This window comes from Mustelus asterias, chromosome 17, assembly GCF_964213995.1.
Source record: "Mustelus asterias chromosome 17, sMusAst1.hap1.1, whole genome shotgun sequence".
Classification (NCBI taxonomy): domain Eukaryota; kingdom Metazoa; phylum Chordata; class Chondrichthyes; order Carcharhiniformes; family Triakidae; genus Mustelus; species Mustelus asterias.
Genome location: NC_135817.1, coordinates 6,436,959 through 6,454,597, shown reverse-complemented (window position 1 = coordinate 6,454,597; position 17,639 = coordinate 6,436,959). Strand labels below are relative to the sequence as shown.

The following is a 17,639-nucleotide window of genomic DNA, read 5'->3' as shown; positions in this document are numbered from 1 at the left end:
GGTAAGATGGGTATAGTAGGATATGGGCCAAATGCGGGCAATTGGAACTAGCTTAGGGGTTTTAAAAAAAGGGCGGCATGGACAGGTTGGGCCGAAGGGCCTGTTTCCATGCTGTAAACCTCTATGACTCTGACTCAGTCTGACTCTGACTGCATGGGTCCCAATTATGCCTGTCTTTTTGTGGGGTACATGGAACATTCTTTGTCTCCCCCCCCCAAAACCCTCTCTTTTTCCAGTATATCGATGACTGTCAGGTGCCACTTCATGCTCTTGTCTGGACCTGGAAAAATGTTATCCATTTTGCTTCCAATTGCGTTCCCTCTCTTACCTTCACATGGTCTATCGTAAACACTTCCTTTACATCTCTATTTCTCCATTTCTAGTGCTAGGCTTTCACCAATATTCATTACAAAACCACCAATTTCCATAACCACACCTCCTCACACTCTGCTTCCTGTAAGGACTCCATCCCATTCTCCCAGTTTCTCTGCCTCTGTTCTGGTAATGCCACCTTCCAAAACAGCATTTCTGACATGTCCTCCTTTTTCCTGAACCAAGGCATTCCCACCCCGCCCCCCACCCCCCCCATGTGCAGTTGACAGTGTCTGAACCATCTCCTGCACTTCTGCCCCCATCCCTTCTCCTCCCTCCCAGAACCACGATAGAATTCCCCTTGTCCTCACTTTTCACCCCACCAGCCTCCACATTCAAAGCATCATCCTCTGCCATTTCCACCAACATGATGCCACCACCAAACACATCTTCATCTCTCCTCCCCTGTAAGCATTACATAACGATCATGCTTTCGTGACATCCTGGTCCATTCCTCCATCACCCCCAACGCCTCTACCCCTTTCCTCGGCATCTTTCCATGCAGTTACAAAAGGTGAAACATCTGCCCCTTTACCATCTCCCTCCTCACTGTCCAAGGCTGCAAACACTCCTTGCAAGTGCAGCAAGGAGTACTTCTTTCAAGTTAGTCTACTGTATTCACTGTTCACAATGTCTCCTCTACATTGGAGATACTAGTTTAAAATTTATTTGTGTCACAAGTAGGCTTACATTAACAATGCAATGAAGTTACTCTGAAAATCACCTAGTTGCCACACTCCGGCGCTGTCCAGGTACATGGAGGGAGAATTTAGCACAGCCAATGCACGTACCAGTGCATCTGACTGTGGGAGGAAACCGGAGCACCTGGAGGAAACCCATGCAGACACGGGGAAAACATGCAAACTCCACACAGTGACCCAAGCCAGGAATTGAGCCCGAGTCCCTGGAGCTGTGAAGCAGCAGCGCTAACCACTCTGCCACCGTGCTGCCCTGAACTCAGCCTGGGCGACTGCTTCACCAGTGAACACCTTCACTCAGTCCACAAGCAAGACCCCCACCTTCCTGTCGCTTGGTATTTCAATTCACTAACTTGCTTTCATGCTCACATTACGGTCCTTGACCTGCTGTAATATCCCAATGAAGCCTAATGCAAACTGGAGAAACAGCACCTCATCTTCCAATTAAGCACGTTACAGCCTCCTAAACTTAATGTTGAGTTTAAATTGAAAGTACAAGTTCAATCATTTCAGATCATGAAATCTGGCCTCTACTTTGATCTTCCTTTTTTTCCACCGACTTCCTCTCCCTGCAGAGTCAGCCTGTGATTTGTTCTTATGTTTTGCTATTAGAGAGCATTGACCCTTGTTCTGCTCTTAACACATTCTGCCATCTGACTATATGCACCTTCCTTAGTCTTTCTTTAACACTATTAGCACTCCTTTTGTCTTGTGTCCATGACATTTTGCCAAATTTGGCCTGAGCTCCCACCTATCCCTGACTTTCTATTTTGCTCCACCTCTTACCCAGTACAAAATCCATCGCATTTCCATCTCTCTTCAGCTCTGAAGTCATACAGACTCGAAACGTTAATTCTGTTTCTCTCTTCCCCAAATGCTGCCAGACCCTGTTGCGTTTTTCAGTATTTTCTGTTTTTATACATCAATCAGCCCTGTGCTGGTGTCAGAAGCACAGAACTGGCAATACATCTCCTGAATATAAAATGACTTATTTCCTAATTGTTTTGGAATTATTTGTTCTTCACTAACTGGGTCAGAATTTAAAACTAGGGATTCAACGGATGGAGCATCCAATGAATTGGGAAGCTGCAAGTTCAGACTGGAGTGATTTTTTCTTTATTCATACGTGGGACATGGGCGTCTCTGGCTGGCCAGCATTTATTGCCCATCCCTAGTTGTTCGAGGGCAGTTGAGAGTCAACCACATTGCTGTAGCTCTGGAGTCACATGTAGGCCAGACTAAGTAAGGACGGCAGATTTCCTTCTCTAAAGGACATTAGTGAACCAGATGGGTTTTTACAACAATCGACAATGTTTCATGATCTCCTCAAAAGATTAGTTGAGTTTCTGGATTAATGGTCTAGTGATAACACCACTGGGCCATTGCCTCCCCTTATACACTGCAGTGTTCTCCAGGGACTAACGTGAAGAATATCACTCCCCCTGCAAAACCACTGACCTGGAGCTGAAACATAGGCAAAACTCCAAATCCTGCAAATAACACAAAACCCAGAAACACAGCAAACAACAAGATAGAGAGCAACAGACTCCAGGAGGACACAGGTTGGTGAAATGGGTAGACACGTTGCCCACCAATTGAGAAACTGTTGAGTTAGAGAACAAGTTCAGCTAGACAGAGTAGTGGTGGATGGAGATTGTTCAGGCTTCTGTTTGAGGAATTTATGGAGAGCCACCGAGTCCCTCCTGGCGGGGGCTGGAGGTGTAGAGGGATTGGATGTCCATGGTGAAGAGGAGGTCGTGAGGGCCGGGAAAATGGAAATTGTTGATGTGACCTAGGTCATTGGAGAAATCACGAATGTAGGTGGGAAGGGACTGGACAAGGGGAGCAAGAACGAACAGAAACTTTTAACAGAGGTTGTTTCCCTTGGCTAGGGAATTTAGAACAGGAGGGCACAGTTTCAGGATGAAGGGTCGATCGTTTAGAACTGAGATGAGGAAAAAAATCTTCATTTGAAGGACTGTGAATCCTTGGAATTTTCTACCCAAATTGGTTGTGAATGCTCCATCATTGAATATATTTAAGGCTGGTCTCTCAGGGAACTGAGGAAGCGGGCAGGAAAGTGGAGTTGAAGCACATGATCAATGTCAGTATCTGTGTTTTGTGCTATTTGCAGGACTTGGAGTTTTGCCCTGTGTTTCAACTCCAGGTCAGTGGTTTTGCAGTAAAATCATGAGCAATAATTTTTAAATTTATACCTGGAACCCATGTTAATGGGGCTGCTACAGCATTACTGGCGCTTATCCGATGTGCGTATTTGATAAGCTCTTCAGATGAGATGGCACCTGCAAAGAGGAGAGAATTATAATTCCTTACCGACCTGATCTTTAAAAATACAAAAACACTCAGCTGCCACGCTTGTAAATAATTTTCAGAAATTTTAAAAAATGTATTTAATTGCACAAGGAGTCAGAACACGGAAGTAAAGCAAAGCAATAATCATAATTAGAAAAAGCTCACTACAAAGGACATTTTTATTACTGTGTTCACTGATGCCAAAACAGAGGGGGTTTCGGCATCAGAAATACCTCTGCAAGAAGCAGCAGAATTTGGCAGAAGGCCACTAACATGATGGCAACACAATTGCATTGAGCATTCACAGGTATCAGAAAACCTTCACACAAAAAGCATATCATGGTATATTTATGATCATGCCAATTTTCCTTTGGAAAAGAAGTCTCATTATTGGACCCATGCTTAGTTGTCTCAGCAGTACAGTAACTGTGCAACCATTACTTTTTGCTACTTAAAAATGTCTACCTTTTCTTGCCTTCTCTATCGATTTTAGCTTCTCTTTGGCTTGATACACAGCGGTTGCCTTGAAAAGAATGGACAGTTAGTATTTCATTTAATAGGTACAAATTTAATGCGTCTAAGTATAGACAAGATTTAAATGTGTTTTTTCTAAAGTAACCATTAAACTACTGATGGGGCCCAAGGCCATTAGTTTGGAACTCAAGAGTAACTTTTAAAAGTTAAATTAAGCTTGCACATTGACATGGGTTCTAATCAAGTCTCTGAAAAACAAGAGAAAGATGCACTTAAGATGAAACCAATATCCACATACTTGCCATGGGCTCAGATGAATTCTGTTGGATCTTGGTGAATGACTCTATTGGAGGACTGTTTAATAGTTCAAGTAATTAGTCTGATATTTATCTCTTCCAATTCATTTTAAGTATATAACTACCACCATGTAAAGTCATATCTGGCAGTTTATGCTTCGTAAAAGACAAGCATTCTTAAAACTTAAGATACTGTCCTATGCTACATGGAGAAAATGATAGTCAGCTGTAGCAGGTCCAAGCACCAAGCCTTTCTTGGTGTGCAAGATTATCAGAATCAATGCTTCTTTCACAGAATTGTTAAAGCACAGCAGGCCACCATTCGGCCCGTTACATCTTCTCCCGCTTTCTCTCCATAACCCTGCATATTCTTCCTTTTTAGATTACAGTCTAACCCATTTTTGAGTGCTTCAGTTGAACCTGCCTCCACCAAACTCTTAGGCAGCATATTCCAGACCTTAACCATTCAGTGTGTGAAGATTTATTTTCTCATTTCATTTCTGCTTCTTTTACTAATGACTTCAAAACTGCGCCCACTCGTTGTCAATCGTTTCACGAGTGTGTCTCCCTCTTTGCACTGTCCAGATCCCATATAATTTTGAACCCCTCTATCAAATCTCCTCAGCCTTCTTTTCTCCAAGGAATACAATCCCAACTTCTCCAATCTATCTTCATAACTGAAGTTCCTTGTCCCTGAAACCATTCTTGTGATTCTGTACTCTCTCTAATGCCTTCACATCCTTCCTAAAGTGTGGTGCTCAGAACTGGATACAATAATCTAGCTGTGGCTGAACTAGTGTCAGAAACAAGTTCAACATAACCCTCCTTGCCCTCTCTGTTACCTCTCCAAAAAACTTCAGCTAATTAATGAAACATGACTTTCCCTTAAGAAATCCAGGCTGGTTTTCCCTAATTAATCCACATTTATCCATGTGACTGTTGTTTTTATTCTGAATTGTTGTTTCTGGAAGGGATAGCACGGTGGCACAGTGCCTCACAGTGCCAGAGACCTGGGTTTGATTCCAGCCTTGGATGACTGTGCAATGTTTGCACGTTCTCCCTGTGTCTGCGTGGATTTCCTCCGGGTACTCTGGTTTCCTCCCACAGTCCAAAGATGTGCAGGTTATATGGATTAGCCATGGTAAATATACGGGGTTATGGGGATAGGGTGGGAGAGTGGGCCTGGGTAAGATACTCTTTTGGAGAGACGGTGCAGAGTCAATGTGCTGAAAGGCCTCCTTCTGCACTGTTGGGATTCTATGAAAGTCTCCCCACCATCGAAGTTAAACTGATTGACCTGTCGTTGTTAAGCTTCTCTTTACACCCTTTTTTTGACAAGGGGGTAACATTTTCCTGCCCACAGTTGCTCCAATGTTCTTGGGCTCAGATAAAATTGAGGAAATATACAAGAAATATCTTTCCCTTGATGAATAAGGTGCAGAAAAATGTGTTTAACGTCTTGGTCTGAAAAGAAATAATCAAATTCAGTTCTGGGAATGTCATCCACCAAAGGAGCATTGGACTGTGAGGTATTCATTTGTGTCTGTTACCATATTCTGCACCAATGTACAATGTTGTGCAGAAAAGTAATCTGGAGGCCAGCACCAGGTCTGGCACTATCCTCAAAGAACGTAATCCAGCTTCATCTTTGATGCCTGCAGCTTAGGGCTCCTGCCAAAACAGTAGAATTATTGTTTGAAGCACAGGTAGTTGATATCTAACTTGCTTGCAATTGGATGTGACCCTTAGATAGGATTGATTTCATGTCTGTTCTTGGTGTGTTGGCCTTCACTGCGAGAGGTTGCGAGTACAGGAGAAGGGATGTGTTGTTGCATTTATACAGGGCCTTGCTGAGGCCACACCTAAAATATTGTGGCAGTTTTGGTCTCCTTTTCTGAGGAAGGATGTCCTTGCTCTCAAGGGAGTGCAGCGAAGGTTTACCAGGGCTGATTCTGGGGATGGCGGGATTGATGTAGGAGGCGAGATTGACTAGGTTAGGATTGTTTTCGCTGGAGTTCAGATGAATGAGAGGGGGATTTCATGGAGACTTATAAAATTCTAACAGGACTAGACAGGCTAGATGCAGGGAGGATGTTCCCAATGGTGGGGGAGTCCAGAACAGGGGTCACAGACCGAAGATTCGGGGTAGACCATTTAGGACGGAGATGAGGAGACATTTCTTCACCCAAAGAATGGTGAGCCTGTGGAATTCATTATCACTGGAAGTAGCTGCTGCAAAACATTGAATGTATTCAAGAGACGGCTGGACATAGCACTTGGGGCGAATGGGATCAAAGGTTATAGGGAGAAAGCAGGATTAGGCTATGGAGTTGGATGATCAGCCATGATCATGATGAATGGTGGAGCAGGCTCGAAGGGCCAAATGGCCTCCTCCTGCTCCTATCTTCTATGTTTCTTTGTAAGTATTTCCTAAGGAGTTTCAGAGATTGTACTGACTATTTTCACGTGTACTTTCAAATGAGAATTGAGGAACAGTTACTGATTTACTAACCTGCTTAAAACTATAGGTATTATCTTGTGCAAGAGTAGGCCTTTACAGCCCTGGATATAATCTGCAGCATTAAAGTTTTAAAGTTTATTCATTAGTCACAAGTAAGGCTTACATTAACATTGCAATGAAGTTGCTGTGAAACTCCCTTAGTCGCCACGTTCCGGCGCCTGTTCGGGTCAATCCACCTAACCAGCACGTCTTTCAGACTCTGGGAGGAAACCGGAGCACCCGGAGGAAATCCACACAGACGCGGGGAGAACATGCAAATTCCCAAACCGGGAATTGAACCCAGGTCCCTGTCGTTGTGAGGCAGCAGGGCTAACCACTGTGCCACCATGCCGCCCCATTACCCCAGAAGTTCTACTTTATTCTCAGCTGCACATGATTCACACACTGCCTCAGATCGATTCTGTCCCATAATCAAAGTAGCTTCTAATAAGCAAACCTCACCTGAAGTACTTCACCTTTTTAGAACTGAATGGCAGATTATGTTCCGAACACTGACTGCAACCATTAAAAGAAGTCATCCTGTCAAAGAGGATTGAGTGCTTATGTCTTTCTCAAGTTAGATTGAATGCTTCTTGAAGGATTAACCTTCAAGAAATCAACCGCTTCTCTCCAGAGGATGGAAATGACTGAAGCACCAGCAAGTAAAAATTGTGTTGCAAGGAAACATAACAAATACTCTGTTTGTCCGATAGCCTTGTTGGCAGAAATACCACAATCTGCATTAATAAGTCATAAGGGTCAGATGGTTCCAGGTATGATTCCTGGTGTGTGCTGAGTAAGTTGATCTCAGTATTGCTGCAATGGGCTATCAAAGAGGAGCGAAATAAAGCTAGGTGGTTCCTCCCCATTGCTAACCTGCTGAGAAGTATACACAGGTGAATGAAATGAAAATATAGTTCAGCTGTGGTGCTTGCCACATTACATAGCAGGTATCCAAGCTGAATCATGAAAAAATGGCTATTTGAATACAACAGATTTTATGCCAGTGTCCAGGAAACTCTACTCCAAGATAGTTCTTTCACACCCTCTCTCTTGCAGGAGAGAGGATGTGAAAGAAAGGGAAATTATTCGAGGAAAATGCCCAGTAAGAGTCCCATAACTGGCTACAGATGATCTGATGCCCAGTGTGGGCATTGACGAAAATTAAATTGTAACTCCAAGACATAAGTACATTAGCAGGAAAGTTCTCCAGTTTTAGGGGAAAAACACTTGTTCCGTCAACTTAGAAGTGAAAGTTGTAACCACAAAGTTAACTGATGACTGATTTCAATGTACTGGGGAAAATAACAAAAAGGTAGATTTGCTATTTATAAAGCACCTTTCACAACTGGGAAATGAAGTTCAACACAGGTAAATGTGAGGTAGTACAGTTGGCAAGAAGAATAGGGACATCACTTATTACTTGGAAGTTACAAGTTTACATGGGTTAAAGGAAGAAAGAGGATCGCAGTGTACAAACACACCAAGCAATACAAGTTGTGCTATAGCAAAGACATAAATTAAGCAAATCAAGTACGAGACTTTATTTCCAGACGGATAGAATTATAAGTAGGGAAATTATGCCAAATGTGTTTCAAACCTTGCTTTGTCCACACTAGTATTGTGTACAGTTCTGGTCACCATACTGTAAAAGGGATATACAGACACTGAAGAGGGTGCAGAAAAGATTTACTGGACAAGGATGATACCAAAAATGCATGGGGATACCAAAAATGCCTGGGTATACAAATTTTAGGAAAGGATTGACTGACTGAGTCTCTCTTCTCTTGAAAAAAAGGCTGAAGGGTGAACCAATACAGGTCTTTAAAACATGAAAGGTTTTGATAGAGCAGATATCTCTTGTGGGGAACAGCATAACTAGAGGTCATCAATACAAGATTGTCAATAAGAAATCCAATCAGGAATTCGGAAGAAACTTCTTCACCCAAAGCCTGGTGAGAAGGTGGAACTCACTACCACAGAAAGTAGTTGAAGTGAATAGTATTAATACATGTAAGGGGAGGCTAGGCAAGGACATGAGGGGACAAGGATTGGAGAGTTACAATGGTTGATTTAGATGAAGAAAGATGGACGGACGCTAAAGTGGAGCATAAACATTCAGACTGGGCTGAATGGCCTGTTTCTAAGTAAACAACCTCAGGACATCGCAAAACAGTTTGCAGCCCATTAAGTACTGTTTTATTGTAGGAAACACAAATTTGTACACAGCAAGTTACCAGAAGCAGCAATGTGATAATGACTAGACAATCTGTTTTTGGAGATGTTCATGGACCAGGCTAATATGTTAACTCCCTTGTTCTTCTTTAAAATAGTGCCATAGAATCTTTTCTGTTCACCCGAGAGCAGACAGGTCTTGGCTTAACATTTCATTTGTCCTTTAATTAGTTCGCTGAAATGCCAGTGGATCTGGAGGATCCTAATTTAGATGTTGCTGGTACCAACGGTTGTGGCATCACCACCCACTCCCCCAGAGGAAGGCCATGCTTTAGTAGGGAGGGAAACTAGAAGGAGTAGCAGATGGCTCAGGCATTCAGGGAAGGCCGGACACCACTAACAGAACTGAGTTTGACCAGGAAGTCCTGATAGACCAACGAATGACTTTCCATTGTGGCATGAATCAAAGGGATGACAGGAAACATTGGAAGACATTGTTGGACTGCCTTCACAGCAGAAGGCAGAAAAAATATTTTTGGAGATCGTGGTGAACCAAAAGACTATGGAAAATGAGAAACTTAAGTATGTTATAATTAGTAAAGAAATACTGCAGGAGAAATTAATGGGATTTAAGGTTGACAAAATCCTTGGACCAGATAGCCTGAATCCTATTGTTTTAAAAGAGGTGGCAGCAATGACAGTGGATACATTGGTTTTGATCATCCAGAATTCCCTAGAATCTAAACAGTCCACAGGGATTGAAAGGTAGCAAATGTAATCACACTGTTCAAGAAGAAGGGAGGTAAAAAGACAGGGAACTTTAGGACAATTAGCCTGGCAATAATAGGGAAAATCATAAAATCCCTACAGTGCAGAAGGAGGCCATTCGGCCCATCGAGTCTGCATCGACCATAAATCCCACCCAGGCCCTATCCCCATAACTCCACATATTTACTCGGCTAGTCCCCCTGACACTAAGGGGCAATTTAGCATGGCCAATCAACCTAACCCGCACATCTTTGAACTGTGGGAGGAAACTGGAGCACCCAGAGGAAACCCACGCAGTCACCCGAAGCCTGGTGCTGTGAGGCAGCAGTGCTAACCACTATGCCACCCAATATTCAACAGGAAAGTCCGCTTCACATATAATTAAGACTTGTGAAAATGTTACATTATAAGGCAGCTATAACTCACTAATATGTGTTCGGCCTCTTTGAGTTGTTTCTGTAACTGCTGGACGTCACCATCTCTTTTTTCCACCTCTTTCTCCAGAAGGTGCATTTCCTCCTGGATTTTGCCTTGTTCCAACGCAACTCTTACTATTTCTTGGAATTCTCCATCCTTCTGAATCAACAGATTCAGGATCTGAAAAACCAATACTATATTATAAGAAGCTGACTGAATGATTAATACAATTTATAGACATCATTCAGTTACTTGAACCAAATAGTTCTAATGTTTGGTGGTAGAATACTGTTTGAAGATTCTTTATTCAAAATATTCATAGAGTTCAGATGGGCTGAATTTTAATATTCTAAGATCATAAGAAATAGGAGCAGAGCAACTCCCATGTAGATCAAAAATCTGTCCAACTCAGCTTAAGTAAATTCCAACCTCCACCACTCTCTGTAGAGGAGAATTCCAAAGACCAATGGCCCTCAGAGAGAAGAAATACTTCCTCATTTCCATTTTAAATTGGAGACCAATTATTTTTAAATCGTACCCCTTAGTTCTAGATTCTCCCAAGCAGAGAAATATATACTCTTCAGGTGTCATAACTACAATCGGGAAATAATGGAAGCAATTAAGCTTATATTTTTACACTGTTCCGGTGATATTTTTACATTTGTCAGTCAATCTGGATTTTTCAACTGAATCGGATCAAATTCAGCCAAATAATTTTAATAAGATCAGAAAACTGTCAGAAACAAGGGCTTCTATTCATCATTCAAGACTTAAAGCAATGCCTGAGGAGACACATTTCATTTCTCACCTGATTTTCCTCTCCTGGTTGTGTAATTTTCTGGTTTCTGGATAATGCAAGCAGTTCGATCAACTCCCTAAGGATTAAAAGTAGTATTATTAGACAGGAAGTAAACCTTTGATCTAAAATTTGAGAAAAAAGCTTTCACTGACCCATTTGTACAAATTTGCATTACTTAATTCAGTAATTCTTTTGTTCTCACCAAAGTTAAAAATGTCAGTGCTGGAGAAAAGAACTCTTTTACAAAATAAATGACAACATAAATTACTTACAGGTTAAGTATAGCACAGCCAAATGAAAGAAAATGCCCCCTACTGTGAATCAACGATGCACCTCAACCACAACCTTACAAGAGCACCTTCTACTGCACAACTAGAACATTTCCCAGGCTAGCCAATGTTGGGTTCAATGAACTGACATGGTAGTTCATTTTTTGTCAAATATTAGTACTGTGTTCTCACACCCAGGAATACCAAATTGAGATGCTTAAAACTTACTTCATGTAAAATCTTTACCACTGGCAGAGACATTCATCCCTTCAGATGCAGCAGGATTTGAACCAATATGCAATCATCATGCTAATCCACTGTATCACCTACTTTTTGTGTTAGACTGATTATTCATGAGACAAAATAAGTCTTCCAATGCCCGAATGCGTAATAACCAGTCATAATCTTGCCCAAGTATCTATTCTTCACTTGAGTTTGATTGAAATTATTCAATAAGTCAATCATATCTTCATCTGTGGAGAGTCCAGTATGTCTCACTGAACAATTTTCAAGGGAAGGAAAGGAATCATTACACAGTGAAGCCCAGTTTATTCTTTTCGATTCCCGAACCTGAAGGAGATGAGCCGACTGTAGCATCACCACAGCAGCATTAACTCGTTGAATGATCAGACATCAAACCTGAACTTTCTGAGCCAATATGGCTGATTATAAATAACACTGGAAGGTGCTTTGGGAAGTTATACTTTAATAAAAATGTTATTCATAAGAAACAAGAGATGGTGTAGGCCATAAAGCCTCTCAGGGCCACTCCATTATTCGATAAGATCATGGCTGAACTTTAACATTAACTCCACTTACTCAAACTCTCCCACCCCATATTCCTCAATTCCCTTTGCACACCCAGTCTCAAATATACTTGCTTGACTGGGTGTCCGCAGTGCTCTGGGATAGAAAATTCAAAAGATTCACAACTCAATGAGTGAAAACATTTCTCTCAGTCCTAATTTTGAGACAATGATCACTCCATGTCAGTTCTAAACTCTTCAGCCAGGAAAAACAGCCAGTTCACTTCTATCCGAAAGGCCTCCAAGAAATGTCATTCAACTAAACCCCAGAGAATATAGGCCCATTTACTCTCGCTCTCCTCAGGGCTGCTCTGTCACCCTAGAAACGAATCTCATGAATTTTTGTTGCATGCCTTCTGTTAGGTTAAATCAAAACGTACACAGTATTCTAGGTGCATTCTCATCACAGCTCTTATAATTGCAGCAAGATTTCCTGCAATAAATATTCATATACATTTTGCCTTCCTAATTGCTATACCTGCATGTTAACTTTGTGATTCATGGAACAGGACACCCAGATCCCTCTGAATACCAATATTTCCATGTCACTCATCTTTAAATATTCTGCTGTCCATTCTTCCTACCAAAGTAAATAATTTCCCACATTACATTCCAGCTGCCAGCTTCCTGAAAATCACTTAACAGGTCAGTATCCCTTTGCACACTCCTTGATTCCTCTTCACAGCTTACTTTCCCACCTAGCTTTGCATCATCAGCAAACTTGGATTCATTAGACTTGGTCTCCTTATCTAGGCCACTAAATACAAATTGTAAATATCTGAGGGCCAAATACTTTGGCAATCTACTAGTTACACCCTGTCATTCTGAAAATGACCTGTTTCTTCCTATTCCTTGTTTTCTGCTGTTAACCAATCCTCAATCCATATTACCCTCTAATCTTGTTTAATGATCCATTTTATGGCAAATAACTGAAGACCTTCTGAAAATCCAAACGCATGACATCCACTGGTTCCTTGACATCCACCCTCCCAATTACACCTTCAAAAAATATTTGTCAAACATGCTTTCCCTTTCATAAATCTGTGTTGACATTGCCCAATCATGGTGAATTCCAAGTTCCTCGTTACCATTTAAAAGCTTGAAAAAAACCTAAAAAACACATTCCAGCATTTTGTCAATTACTAGTGTTAGACTAACTGCCCTATAGTTCTCTTTTTTCCTCTCTCAAAAGACAAACTGTCCTTCGAAACTTAATGCCCAATGAATGGTCAGTTAGATCAGGTGTGGAAAGAGTGCACTAATACCCAATGTTAAAAGGAAGCTTAGACTGCAACAAGATTGGAAGGGACAGAAAGCATTAAAAAATGTATTTATTAGTGTCACAACTAGGCTTACATTAACACTGCAATGAAGTTACTGTGAAAATCCCCTGGTCACCACACTCCAGCGCCTGTTCAGGTACCTTGAGGGAGAATTTAGCATGGCCAATGCACATAACCAGCTTTCGGTCTGTGGGAGGAAACCGGACCACCCGCAGGAAATCCACGAGACATGGGGAGAATATGCAGACTCTGCACAGACAGTGTCCCAAGCCAGGAATCAAACCTGGGTTCCTGGCGTTGAGACAACAGTGCTAATCACTGTGCCACCGTGCTGCCCGAGGCAGCCTGATTGAGGCACTTGGAGACAAACTTCAAGTAACTATCTCCCAGATAGTATACTCACCAGACATGTCCCAGGTGCCAATCTTCAGAGATTATAGCAATGATAAAGAAATCGATACTATTTACCATGACCCCACAATGTCTGGAGATAATGCATAGGATCCACTGTGCCTCCGGGAAACTAATCAAGCATCAGGATAACTGGTGATTTTTTTATTCATTCATGGGACATGGGCATTGAGACGGTGGTGGTGAGTTGCCTTCTTGAAATGATGCAGTCCTCATGCTGTGGGTTGACCACAATGTCATTAGAGAGGGAATTCCAGGATTTTAACCCTGTTGTGAAGGAATGGCGATATATTTCCAATTCAGGATTCTGAGTGGCTTGGAGGGGAACTTGCAGGTGGTGGTGTCCCCATGTATCTGCTGCCCCTGTCTTTCTAGATGGAAGTGGTCTGTGGAAAAGTGGTTTGGAAGGTGCTATCTAAGGATCTTTGGTGAATGTCTGCAGTGCATCATGCAGCTGTTACTGAGCATCAGTGGTGGAGGGAGCGGATGTGATGCCAATCAAGTGGGCTGGTTTGTCATGGACGATGTAGAGCTTCTTGAGTGTTGTTGGAGCTGCACCCATTCAGACAAGTGGGGAGTATTCCATCACACTCCTGACATGTGACTTGTAGATGGTGGGCAGGCTTTGGGAAATAACAGTGTGAGCTACTTGCCCCAGTATTCCTAACCACTATGTTTATGTGGCGAGTCCAGTTGCGTTTCTGGTCAATGGTAACCCCAAGGATGTTGACAGAGGGGATTCAGTGATGATAACACCATCAAATGTCAGAGGGGTGGTGTTAGATTGTCTCTTATTGGTGATGGTGATTGCCTGGCATTTGTGCGGCTCAAATGTTACTTGCCACATGTAAGTCCAAGCCTCGACATTGTCCAGATCTTGTTGCATTTTAACATGGACTGCTTCAGTATCTGAGGAGTCGTGATTAGTGCTGAACATTGCGCAATCATTAACAAACATCCCATTTCTGACCTTATGATGGAGGGGAGATAATTGATGAAGCATCTGAAGGTGGGTGGACTGAGGACACTACCCTGATTGATATCCACTGTTGAAATTTACATGTTTAAAAGTACTTGTAGTGATTTTATATTACAATGAGGTCAACATCATCACCAAAGGATACGAATAAGAGAATGGTTAAAGATAAAAGCGCACAAGACAATTGAGATAGCACAATGTGACAAAAGCAGAAGTTAGAGTAACAAGATGATGACTTAATCAAATCTCGCATGTAAACATTGTAACACAAAAAGGTATAAGAATGCTGTAAGGACCCATGGGGAGCAAAGTAGCTCAGTAGCAATCTTGACTTGTAGCTCTGAGTGCTCTCTCTCGTGTATGTTGTACAAACTTGAATAAACTGTCTTGTTGAAGCCCTATACCATCACGAAGACTCAATTCTTAGGAGTCCCGGAGAGTCAGTTCGTTCAATCCCTCCAACACCCAAGGTGAATCATTATTTTTGTGGGGAAAGTACTCAAAAATCTGGATTAGGTCATGAAAACAAATGTGCTACACCTCAGCCTTTGTTTATCACAAGCAATGCTCAACTTCTGGGAGAATAGACCAGCCTTGCCTTGGGTGTATATTTCAAACAGTTTGAGCTTTTAAAAAAATGCAGATTGAAGAAAGGAAAAATCACTTCAAAACGTTAGCAGCATTCATCGCTCTTTGAAAAAACAATGAGTAGAGATGACAAGATGTTGACAAATGGTAACAAGGACCCAAGTGCACATCTTAACTATTACTAGATGTCAGCCAATTCAGCAATCATACTGTTTCATGTCCAAGTCATTTGCTCTTTTAGACAAATGTTTACAAGGTATAAGTTGTCAAAATAGGAAGGCCTTAAACAAAAATGCAATTGCTCGTTTACATGGTATGAAAAATACCAAAATATTTCAAATATTAACTGCTCATATATATCTCTATATAATTTAGCTTATTAAAAATAAAATTGACTAATATTGACTATTTAGAATAAGGGTAGAATTTCAATTGGTGTTTCCTCGACTCCCATTATAACTTCAGCAGAGAAGTGTTGGAGGTAGTTGTTGCAAATCAAAAGAACCTCTACAGAAACCAAGATTTATCATTTAAATTAATTATTGGGAATGTGGGTATTATTGCCTTCTTGATCAGCTATTAGTTTGATACAACTTGAGTGGCTCACTAACCTGTTTGAGGCCAGTTAAATCAATCACATCAATATGGTACTGAAGTCAGAGCAGGCAAGGACAACAGGTTTCATTTTTTAAAAGGACATTAGTTGGATTTTACAACAATCTAACAGATTCATGGTCGCTTTCAATGATACCATGATTATCCCAAACCTTAAACTAACATAGTGGGATTTTGGACTAATTCTCTGGATTAAATTTTCAATCGTCTGCACTACGAATCCAGTAGAACACACACTACTGTACCCCAGATACTTGACCTGGAGCTTTAGCTTTCCATTTATGTTTTGAAACTAAAGTTGTTGTCACGTCAGCTGCCTTTCCTTACATGTTCGAAGTTTAAATTTCCATAATCATAGCCCTCAGCAGGCTGCACTGGCTTTCCTCAGTTCCTTCAAATCAGGATCCAAATTCCTTTCTTCACCCCCACCTCAGGCACCTCCTCTCAGCCTATGCCCCCAGCAAGTCCTTCCCTCCCCCATTATGTTTACAGCGCTCCCTCCCAAATCTCTTCAGCACTTCCCAACATTTATAAAGAATATGACACTTTACACTCACTCCCCACCAGCGGGATTTTCCAACCATTCACAGGCCACTGGCTGTTGGGGAACCAAAAGCCGGGAAGTCCTTAAGAAAAAAGGCAGCAGATACAGGGAGCGAGCCCTCTCCTCTCTTTCAATCCGCTCACCGCGAGGAGCGACTTTTTTCTTCCTTCCTACCTGCACAGCACCTCCAGATCATCCAGCACGGCCAACAGCTTCTCCTTGGTGCTTCTCTCCGAGGCCGCCATTACCGTCGGCTGCGTACCGCCTCTGCGCATGCGCAGCCCAGGACCATTCAGTCCAGCAGAGCGAGCTATACTTCAAATAGCTCAACATCCGACTCTATCTTCCCTGTTGCAAATAACATGGTTTAGTCTGCAGTATGTAAATAGTTTAAAGTTTACTTATTAGTGTCACAAATAGGCTTACATTGACACTGCAATAAATGTATTTCAATACAAAATCTTGTCTGGTACTATCTGATTTTTGATTCCTCTCCAACATTTCCTATTTCTATTTCAGACGGTACACTTTACCTCTTCCATCCAATATTCCTATTCTAAATTTCTATTCCAACATCTCCCCTCTGTTGCCCAGCTGGGTAGTAGGACTGCCCTTGTTCCATTCTTTTCTGTCTAGTGGTAGCCCAGAATCGCTTGCTATGTTCTCTCTTCCTGCTCCCACATCATTACCCCTGGATCCGCAAAGGATATATCCTTGACCCCCTTCAATTTCTCAACAAATATTATCTATAGGCGTCATCATCTAAAAATGTCAGTTTCCATCTGTACGTGGACAACTTTCAGCTCCACCCACTTCCCACCACCACCTCTCTTGACTCCCCCACAGTTTCTGACAAGACATGCTGCACGCGTCAATTTATAAAAACATGTGCAGTCCACATATTGAACCCAGTCTTCGCCAGTAGGTCCAAAAGAGTCAAGTTTCCCAAACAGGAGCATGGTGCCTGAAAAGGGCTTTGCAAAATCGCAGGACTGCGTCCTGGGCGACATATAAGGTTGCCTTAGCTCCTTTGGATAGTTCCTAGCCCTTCTAGGAAAACTTCCAGGTATTTTAGCAGTACTTCACTCAAGCAACCATTTTCTAACTGGAAAATGTTTACCCAATCCAAATGGATTTCTCTCAACCAGTTTCGCCTCATTAGGCTCAGGCCCAAGCCCTCCATTGCCATTAATGGTAACCAAACCAGTTGCCTTTCGTAAGAGACAGGAGCAAAGGTTGAACTCACAATTCTGAGGTTCCTCTGTATAAGTTCTCAGTCTTACCAACATATTGATTAAAGTTAAGGGTTGCCGTCCAGTGTGAATTTTACTG

The 17,639-nt window shown here is 42.0% G+C and overlaps 1 protein-coding gene across 1 annotated transcript in view; it reads right to left on the bottom strand.

Moving 5' to 3' along the window:
* med4 (mediator complex subunit 4) overlaps positions 1 to 17,639 on the bottom strand; it is a 40,296-nt gene that overhangs the window by 6,435 nt on the left and 16,222 nt on the right. The window contains exons 2-6 of the mRNA XM_078232216.1: positions 16,482 to 16,655; positions 10,822 to 10,888; positions 10,023 to 10,193; positions 3,849 to 3,906; positions 3,287 to 3,373 (exon numbers count right to left, since the gene is read on the bottom strand). Of these exons, the coding sequence (XP_078088342.1) occupies positions 3,287 to 3,373; positions 3,849 to 3,906; positions 10,023 to 10,193; positions 10,822 to 10,888; positions 16,482 to 16,582 (484 nt within the window). The 5' untranslated portion in view covers positions 16,583 to 16,655. The remainder of the gene's footprint in view (positions 1 to 3,286; positions 3,374 to 3,848; positions 3,907 to 10,022; positions 10,194 to 10,821; positions 10,889 to 16,481; positions 16,656 to 17,639) is intronic.